We start from the raw sequence: 10,200 nt of genomic DNA on the forward strand, positions 1-10,200 counted from the left end.
TGCGTTGTAGTCCAAACGAGTCGTTCGTTGTAGTTTTTGAAAAGTGATTTCTGTTGAATAAAATATCTCCTTTTGAATTGGACTTTGAGCTTTGTAACTTTGCAGACCTTTTTTATGCTCAAACAGCAACATTACAAACTAACTAAAGTTGAAAAAGTGAAAAAGCATAATAGGAGCCCTTTGTTGGTTATGTACATATTATGTATAGGCATATTACATGATGTATTTTAACAGTGTTGTTCAATACAATCATGTAATTTCTTGGTTTTGATATTTTATTTGAGCCAATTATTATTGCCTCATCGTTAGTTTATATAGGGAAATTTCTTAAAAATATTATTAAAATATTGTCACGTTCAAAACAAGTGAACCAAGTATCTGTATTTTGTCTCATCTCGTGAGCTAAGTGTATTGTCACACCCCTAGTGTCGATAAGCGGTGATATAGTTCATAATGTTCCAAGTGTATGATACAGCTTTCATTCTTCAGGTCAACCATATATTCATGAAAAAAAAAATCAGTTTGAATAAAGAAAGCAATAACTTTGCCATAGTATCCTTTCAAATGTTAAAGTTGCTACAGTCATTGCATGCTTTGCATGTGCTGCCCCATCCCCGTAAAAAAGTTCAGGCTCAGGATTTTTTTTTTGCTTTAACCCCTGATCTTAATTTGTGTTCCGAAGAAGAATGAAGGTCTTACAGGTTTGGAACGACATGAGGGTGAGTAATTAATGACAGAATTTTCATTTTTGGGTGAACTATCCCTTTAAACAACACACGTGACTTGACAGTAGAGCAAGCCATGTGGGTCTGCGATTTAGTTTGAAGCACTTAATATAAAGCACGTCTCATGTTTAAGACAGCTTGGATTGTGCACTTATCTGGCATCAGCTCACTCTGTGTCTATCATTATTTTTCAGATGTGTTCGGAACATCAAAGTACATCAATCTAAACAATATTGTCTCATCCTAGGCTGGAATTCACATAGAAGTTCCACACATGCAGTGGTTACGCATACATGTCAAGCTGAAAGTCCTGTACCAAAATATTTCCATTTCACCCCAATTTGGAGGGATTTCATACCACACAGCATGTTCACAGTGTTTGTGTGAAACACTGAATTGAACAGACAGAGAGCAGAATGAAGATATTTGAGATTCAGAATGTCTATGATGTAATCAAATTAGTGGAATATTAAACATAAATCCACAATAGAAATATATTCACATCTTTATTGCGTTAACTGTTATATTGTTAATGTATAACTAGAGGTTACCTACATCATTACAGAAAAACATCATGTGATTATCTTGGAAAATCATATGATGATCAAGGAAATATCTCTTTAGTAAACAAATTAGGCCAACTAATATGATTCATAATCTTTTTTTACCCAGTATGAAAAAATAAATAAATAATAAATGCAATGAAAATGTATGTAACACCAAGAACTAAAAATGAAAGTATCTGTACAATAATTGGTATGGAAAAAAGTGATTCAGAGCCTCCTTAATTTTCAGGATTCCTGGTCTCAAAATGAAGGAATAGTTTTAAATGTGCTTGATAGTGTTATATTCGCATTACAGAATGGCTTCTTATTTGTTTGTCTCTAGATAACTGTGACCTGCACTTCAAGGTGGCTCGTGACAGAAACAGTGGTTACCCTCTGACCATTGAGGGTTTTGCCTACCTGTGGGCAGGTGCTCGAGCCACTTACGGTGTTACCAAAGGACGCGTGTGCTTTGAAATGAAGGTAACAAAGATGCTATTTAGTGTTTGAAGCCATGTTTGAGTGCCTGAGATAGGTCACAAAGATCTTTATTGTCCTGTTCCTTGTTTAGATAAATGAGGAAATTTCAGTAAAGCACCTTCCTTCGTCTGAGCCTGACCCTCATGTGGTGAGAATCGGATGGTCCCTGGATTCTTGCAACACTCAACTCGGTAAATGACCAGACTTACAATAACCTTGCTTCAAAGCATTTCTAACACCTGATGCAATTTTCTTTAGTAAGATCAAAATGCTGGATAGATTTTGCTGGAAAGTGTGAGTTTTTTTTTTATTTTTTACGCTGCATTATCATTTATGTTCCTTCATGTTACAGGTGAAGAACCCTTCTCTTTCGGCTATGGAGGAACTGGCAAGAAATCCACCAACTGTAAATTTGAAGACTATGGGGAAAAGTTCAGTGAAAATGACATCATTGGCTGCTATATTGTAATTATGCTTTTCTCGCATACTTCTAGATTAGATTACACATAATGCAGCTTAATATGGGCTCAGAGACTATTATTAACCATATCTCTTTTCTTTTTTCCACTTGGATTGTTTTCCATAGGACTTTGAAAGCAGTGAGGAAGTAGAAATGGCGTTCTCCAAGAATGGCAAGGGGCTGGGCCCTTGTTTCCATGTCTCTCGAGAGGAACTGGCCAGCCGTGCTCTTTTCCCACATGTATTGGTGAAGAACTGTGCCGTGGAATTCAACTTCGGACAGAGAGAGGAGCCCTTTTTCCCTCAGCCAGAGGGCTTCACCTTCATTCAGGATATTCATCTAGAGGAGAGAGTCAGAGGGACACTGGGACCTGCTACTAAAGCTGATTGCGAGGTTTGATGTGGAAATGAACTTTTAAGAAAAATAATAGTGTACTGCAGTCTAATCAAAAATGATTTTATAATGAAAGAGAACTTCTAATAATTTTAGCATTTGTTGGAAAGTTATGCCATTATTTGATGTCTTTAAAATTGTCTACCTTATTGTAATGTGCCAAATGACTATAAATAGACTGGACAATTAATTAATTATTTTCAGCAAAACCTCATCTGTGTGAATCAGCTATGTAATTATAGCATTATAACGTTTAATACATAACAGTAAACCAAATGTTTACATTTAAAAGACATGTATGTGAGCAGTGGAAAGAAGATATTGGTGAAACCTAGCTTGTAAAATGTTGACTCCATGTTTTCTTTCTCTTCTTTAGATCCTGATGATGGTTGGTCTGCCTGGTAGTGGAAAAACCACCTGGGCCATAAAGCATGCTGAAGAAAACCCTGACAAGAAGTACAACATCCTGGGCACGAATGCTATCATGGAGAAGATGAAGGTATGCCTGCTGAATATAATCTCTGGCAGCTGTGCATAGTAAAGCCCTCTAGGAAAGTCCTCTTTAAAGTCCATGTGAACTGGAAGTATCTAGCAACTTTGCTTCAGTAATATTGGAATATTGAATAGAGGGTATTCTATTACGCTTTTATTTTAGCACACCTCCTCAGCATCCCTCGCTCACAGCAAACTATGGGTTAGTTTAGGATAGAGTGGGTAAGGATATTCTCCCCCAAAAAAGGATATTCGATCTTTTTTTTTTTCCCCTGTGCGTTAACTTGTACAAATGTATTATTTACCTTAAGACTAGCAATGTGAGCTAACAAAGTAAATAGTGTCAATCTTTAAAGAACCACCGCTACAGCCATACACATTTAGACAGACGTCTAGGCAATGGATGGGCAACTCTGGCCCTTGAGATCCACTGTCCTTTGAAATGTAACTTCTACATAATCAAACACACCCGCCTGTAATTTTCTAATAATCCTCCAGACCTTGATTAGCTGGTTTTAACATGGTCTGCAGGACTGCGGAACTCGAGGGCCAAAGTTGCCTACCCCTGGTAAGACCAATAACTCATCTAGTTGTTCAGGCCATCCACCAATGAATCATTTTGAAAATATGTAGTTATTTCAATCAAAGTCTATACACTAAAGTTTATTGCTCCGTTTCCATCAGGTCATGGGACTTCGTCGTCAGCGCAACTATGCCGGACGCTGGGACCTACTTATTCAGCAGGCCACGCAGTGTCTCAACAGGCTCATCCAGATTGCTGCCCGCAAGAAGCGCAACTACATCCTGGATCAGGTACTGCTGTACTTGCCTTCCTTTGCGCTGTCCTCACAGCTAAAACCCTTCCCCTTCCTTCTCAGCCCTCCCCCCCAAAAAAAACACATCCACTGCTGCTCACTGATGCACGTTCATTAATGCACTTCTGTTCTCTCTGTAGCCTAGTCCAAAGTATTGGTTAGCCTATTGTGCTTCTGAAGACTTGTTTTTTCCAGTCCTTTTTCTTTGTCCTGAACATGTTGCTGAATTATGATTTGTTTTGTTTTGCTTAAACGTTAAAAAAATCAATCAAGGAAAGAATGCAGTATAGTATGTTGCAATGAATATTTTTGACTTTATGTATTGCCTTGTTGTAAAGAGATCTTTGCCACACTGTACAAGTAGTCCATGACATTAGTAAGATGTTGAAAAACAAGTAATCACTGCCTGGTGAGTAAGAAAACGCCTTCTGTTGCTATGGTAACTGTAAAGAAAACAAGAGAACTTTTCATTAGATAAACTTGGAACTTTACTTGAATGTTGTGTTTAAAAATGAATGGCAGGTAAGTGGAAAAACTAACCTGCTTGAAGTTTACAGGTGGACAGTTCCAGAGGTCGCAAGGTAGGTAAGGTCAAAGGACATGCTAATGGGTTCTAAGGAGTCCGTGAGTATGAACAGGTAGGTACTAAATGTTTGTCCGTGTCGGGCACGCTGGCCTTTTGAACAATGGGTAAGTGAAGGTAAGGAAGGGGACCCAGGCAGTGCATGAGATTGAAATACAGAAGAGTGAGGATTATTTACATTCTTCAGAAGTTTCAGATAAGTTTTATGAAGTCAGGACAATATGTACCAGCAGATAATGTGTTAAAATCTCACTCACTGATTTTTGGAAGTGATTGATGCAAGTACATTTTGAGCATGACCAACAGTTTAGTTAGTTTGAGAGAAAACACTTCCAGTATTAAGCTGTCATATTAGAATTTAATTTCATGTAATTTCTTGTAACTTGGATCTTTTATAGTTTTTTTATAGGAATACACCAGTTCTCTGTAACGTGTCTCGTAAAAGAACGGCTTCTATTAATACTGCTAGTTTGAGGGAAGCAGAAAGGGTCCCCTATACAATGTCAGTCATTCACAAACTCCCTTGTTGTTGGTCTCTTCTCAATTCACGGTAAGTCAGTTGGGGTTGTGAGAGACAAGAGCAGTAACTATAGAAATGAAAAAAAAAACTCTCTCACTTTCATCGTTGCAGGAATCCAATTCCCCTCCTACGGAACGCAAAGCCGTAACAAAAGCAAATAATGAACAGCTTCTACTTCTTTCTTGTCACCATTGCTAGACAAATGTATATGGATCAGCCCAGAGACGAAAAATGCGTCCTTTTGAAGGTTTTCAACGCAAGGCTATTGTAATTTGTCCCACGGATGAGGATTTAAAAGAGCGAACGTTAAAGCGAACTGATGAGGAAGGGAAGGATGTTCCCGATCATGCTGTGTTAGAAATGAAAGGTAGGAATGCCATGGATAACCAAAACAAATGTTCAAAACTACACACCAGATCTGCTTTTGCTGTTTTTATTTTGTTTGTTTCTTTATTTTAAGACTTGGAAGAACCCACCCGTCCCTCCTTCTGTTAAACCTTTTTGCCAGATAAAAGAGCTCCTCTCACCTTTTTTTTCATCTCTCCCTGCCCTGTTAACCATATTTTCTTGCATTGTCTCTCATGCCATTCCTCACCACTGTAAACCAGCTCAGATAATCAGAATTGAGGATAAGGATTGCTGTAATTGGCTCTGGCTCTCCAATTCACTTCAGCAACCGAGCAGTTTGTATTGGCTGTATTATTAAACGTTGAATACATTTTTGGACGGCTGTCCTCAGCTAGGTACTTCTTAATTTGCAAGGGCACCTTTTATCATAACACTCTTTTTCTGGCAACTGTTTTTAGTTTAATTTTCATTCCCCAAGACCCCCCCCCTACATTGTCCTCATATTCCTACTCTGGGACAAGTGTTTTCTTACACAGCTAAGGCAACGTTTGTCCTAGAGCATGTTAACTTTATCACCACATGCTCTAGTTCTCTCTCTTTTACTCTCTCTGTCCCCTCCCCTGTATTTTTGCTGTCACCATTGTATGGTGCTGATAATGATTCTCTTTGTCTTTTGCCGGCGCGGCTGTTCTGTCCCTCATTGCGTGCCTCTGCTCCCGCAGCAAATTTTGTGCTGCCCGAAGTCGGCGAGTTCCTGGACGGGGTGACATTCGTAGAGCTTCAGCAGGAAGAAGCCGACGCTCTCATCAAGCAGTACATCGAAGAAGGCCGTAAAGCTGGCCCTCCTCCAGAGAAGCGCTTTGATAACCGCCAGGGTGGTTTCCGCGGCCGTAGTAACTTCCAGCGCTATGACAGTCGTGGTGGACCTCAGAGTGGCAGAGGTGGCTACCAGAACCGGGGCGGCTCTGGAGGTGGAGGTGGAGGTTACCGAGGAGGTAAGAGGCCTGAATTTGCTAGTTTTGTGCTTTTCAGATTTGGGGGCAGTAAATTATTATTTTTATTATTAATTTATTTATTTAGCTTGGACACATTAAAAAGTGACAGTAAAGACATTTATAATGTTATAAAAAAATATATATTTAAAGTAAATGATGTTCGTTTCTATTTATGAAGGAATCCTGAAAAAAAAAGTTAAAAATAAATAAATAAATAAAAAATGGCGCTACTTTCATGTCACATCGTGGACTTGCTTTCTCATTTCATACAAATACAACTGCCACCATTTTCCATATCACTTATGGATTGTACTGAAAATTATCTCGGAGGGCTTTGGTATTAATATTACTGCAGTATTTTTGCAGTGTTTGTATAGGCTAGTGTTGCCAAAAGTACCGACCGCCATACCAGTCAGTACTGAAATTTTAAAACGTCCATTTCCTGCTAACATTTGAGTGCTGAGTGGATTCTTAAACAATGCTGACTGGCCATAGTGTGAACGCACTTAACAGATATGACTGTGATTGGCTACAATGATCATCGCTTCACGCTCTTCACCAAGCACTCACACAGAAGCACACGGGAGCGTTTGAGAGCCGCGTCTTTTAGCAGAGCCGTAATATATCTGCACGTAGACTGATCCGGCTTTCAAATGCGGCTTTATTTTTAGCCAATCACAGTCATATCTGTTGAGCGCGTGAACACTGGCCAATCAGCGGCGTTTAAGAATCCGCTCAACAGCGCTCAGATGTTAGCTATACCAACTGGTATCGCGGTCGGTAATTTTGACAACACTAGTATAGGCCGATTTATCTAAACATTATAATGGGGTATTGTTTTTTTTTGTGGAAGCTTTAGGACAATATACAGGTAAAATTATCAAGTAATTCCGACTCAAATCAATATTTCATGTCAGCATATTTATATATGGAGAGAAGCCATGTAATAATCAGGATAATGTACAGTCAGCCAGCATCATCATAAAGAAAACTCTTCAGGGTTAGAAGTTATTTTAAAAAACCCTGTCTGGGTTTATTTTGCAATTAATGATCAGCTTACTATACATTTATTCCTTATTTATTGTTCTGCATTGATGGTTAGATTCTGCCTACAAGTTGTTGATAATCAGTCAACTAATTCATTAGGATACAACCGTGGAGGCTACAACCAGAATCGCTGGGGAAATAACCACAGGGATGGAGGTTCTGGAGGCCGTGGTGGATACAACCGCAATCAGCAGTCTGGAGGCAGTTACAACCACAACCGCCAGGGCTCCTACAACAAGAGTGGCTCTGGATCATCTGGAGGCTACAACCAGTCACAGGTATAAAGACATGGCTTACGTTATCTAAGTTAGCTTTTGAATCTAACAGGACGTGTTGTCATTGCTTGCATCACATTTTCTCATTTTTTGTAGCCTCAGTCTTATAATCAAGGCTACACCCAGGGCTACAACCAGAGCAACTACAACCAAGGGTACAACTACAGCAACTACAGTCAATACCCAGGATACAACCAGAGCTACAGTCAAACTCCAGCACCCACAGCCCAGACCTACAACCAGCAGCAGCAGAGCTACAATCAACAGTACCAGCAGGTGAGAGAGTCTGTGGAAGAAACTGCATACAGTCACCAGGGGCAGAAATCCACTTTTCCATTAGGGGGCAATATAAATGTAACTATATTTCAATTTATTGCATTACCTAACATGCCAAGAACCTTTATGAATTAGTTTGTTTTTTTACACATTAGAAAATGAAGACTTTATGTTGGTTATTTTAGTAAACAGTTATTCATACTAGGAATACATTATATACAAGCAAAGAACATTTCTCATCACTGAAGCTATTCCAAAGTTATACATTCTTGTAAAAACTGTTATAATCACTGAAGCGGCCTCCACTGCAAAATGAATCTCTTACTTGCGTTGTATTTGCACTTTGTTGTTTATGATGAGAGAATTCATTCAAGAGTGCAGAGACTCCTAAAAAGAAATTTGATGCAAAGTGAGCAGATCTAGATGTAGTGCCGCAATCAACCCTTTTCACATTTTAACTTTAATCATGACAGCTGTAATAGATTTAGTTTAGTAATTGTGCAGGGGCATTTTTTGCCCCCTTATCTTGAATGCATGTGCATTTTATACACTGTACCTTACTTCCCCCAGTACGCTCAGCAGTGGCAGCAGTACTACCAGAACCAGAGCCAGTGGAACCAGTACTATAACCAATATGGCAGTTACGGCAACTATAACCAGCAGGGCAGCCAGGGCGCCCAGGGAACACAGTAGTAGCATCGCAGCCGTTTCAGACGGCCCATTCCCCTAAGCAGCATTCCTCATGCCTTTTTTGTGCTCCTTCTCTTACCCAGTCTTATCCTTTTTTGCCTGCTCTCTGTAAACGTTTATTCTCTCCCTATTTAAGCCAACCTTAAAGGTAACCACATTTCTGTGGCCCTCCATTGCTCTGTTTGAGTTTTGGTGAGAAGTATCCCTTTTTTGCTCTTCTACTAAATATTTGTTTACATGAAGCTTGATCTTTTTTTTCCCTCTGTGTACTTGTAGATGAGAGGTTCGACATTTGATTTTAGTAATGTGTGGTTTAGTCCGCTGCAAACAGCTCACACTATGATGTGCTTGAATGTTTCAAAATAGAGCAGGAGAAATCTGAGGAAGCTTTGCACGCTTAGATTTACATCTGATGTATAGAGCGAAAGAGAGGCAAGGTGTTTCTGTGTTCCGATAGTTTTACCACTGATTTTTTTATTTTTATCTTTTAAGATTAAAGAACCACATTTTGCGGTAGATGGTTATGGGTATTGTTCTGTGTATGATCATATGCCTGTATGTACACATCGATGTAAGACCATGTAACACTTTTGTCTAGGTACATCATATTGGAAATTTTAATAACCTAAATCTTGAATAACACTTTTCTGATGTCTCAAGCCTGTGAAGGTTATCATTTTCCTTTTTATATACCATTTTTCAAATGACTCTGATTGGTCTGATGCACATCTACTCCCAGATTAGTAATGATCCAAACTAGTTCCTGTGTGGATATGTTTTTACCTTGTGTCTTGTCTGTAAAGCAGTATCTGCATATGGTTTTGTGTCAAATCAAAACACATTATTTTGTATTTGAGAATATAATCAGACGAACCATCCTGTGTTCTGTGTTCTTGTTTAAATTAAGAATATGTGAAAGATGAAATATTAATTTTAATTTGTTGGCTATTAAGTCAAGACAAAGGATCAGCCATTTTATTCCAAAAATGTTTAAATTTGATTTCCACTATTATTTCCTCCACAATATCCTAACAAACAAAATGCAGTTTGTGATGGTGCAAATAATATTGTGGAAATTTCGGACCATTTAAAAAGGTGACAAAATAAACAATTCCCATTTGATGCATATATTTCAACAGTTGGGACATGCTTAATATACTAACCAAATGAACTAGGTAGAATGTGAGAAAAAACAAAACGCAGAAGCACATGAACGCAGAGTTGTGGGCATGTCAGAAGACATGTCGGATGCAATATAGATTTGCAGTGTTGGTAAATTTGTTGAAATGAATACAATTATTTTTTTGTCATGTACAATAAAACTATAAGTTACATATACAAAATTTTATTGTATAATTACCATAGAGTATATAATGATTCAATTTACATCACCTTCATCAATTCAATAAAAACAGAAAAAAAGCAAAAACAATAATGCACATTCTTTATTCACCATTTTGTAGATGTAGAGTTAAAAAAAGTTTAATTTTATGTAGAAAAGATAAATCGCCATCTTGTTCTGACCAAAGTGACTTGAACGCAGCTGACTTTTTTTT

General features: G+C 38.4%; 1 protein-coding gene across 2 annotated transcripts in view; it reads left to right on the forward strand.

Annotated features, from left to right (window-relative positions):
* hnrnpul1l (heterogeneous nuclear ribonucleoprotein U-like 1 like) overlaps positions 1-10,200 on the forward strand; it is a 22,829-nt gene that overhangs the window by 8,161 nt on the left and 4,468 nt on the right. The window contains exons 6-16 of one of the 2 annotated variants that reach the window (XM_016482345.1): positions 1,614-1,753; positions 1,842-1,941; positions 2,103-2,215; positions 2,337-2,603; positions 2,980-3,102; positions 3,780-3,908; positions 5,212-5,380; positions 6,084-6,356; positions 7,503-7,681; positions 7,775-7,954; positions 8,525-9,520. In XM_016482345.1, coding sequence (XP_016337831.1) covers positions 1,614-1,753; positions 1,842-1,941; positions 2,103-2,215; positions 2,337-2,603; positions 2,980-3,102; positions 3,780-3,908; positions 5,212-5,380; positions 6,084-6,356; positions 7,503-7,681; positions 7,775-7,954; positions 8,525-8,647 — 1,796 coding nt within the window. In that variant the 3' untranslated portion in view covers positions 8,648-9,520. Of the gene's footprint in view, positions 1-1,613; positions 1,754-1,841; positions 1,942-2,102; positions 2,216-2,336; positions 2,604-2,979; positions 3,103-3,779; positions 3,909-5,211; positions 5,381-6,083; positions 6,357-7,502; positions 7,682-7,774; positions 7,955-8,524; positions 9,521-10,200 lie in introns of those variants that run through there. The other variant, XM_016482353.1, reaches the window with a different exon arrangement.

The sequence above is a fragment of the Sinocyclocheilus anshuiensis genome, unplaced genomic scaffold (genome assembly GCF_001515605.1).
Source record: "Sinocyclocheilus anshuiensis isolate Anshui unplaced genomic scaffold, SAMN03320099.WGS_v1.1 scaffold705, whole genome shotgun sequence".
In the NCBI taxonomy this organism is placed as follows: Eukaryota; Metazoa; Chordata; class Actinopteri; order Cypriniformes; family Cyprinidae; genus Sinocyclocheilus; species Sinocyclocheilus anshuiensis.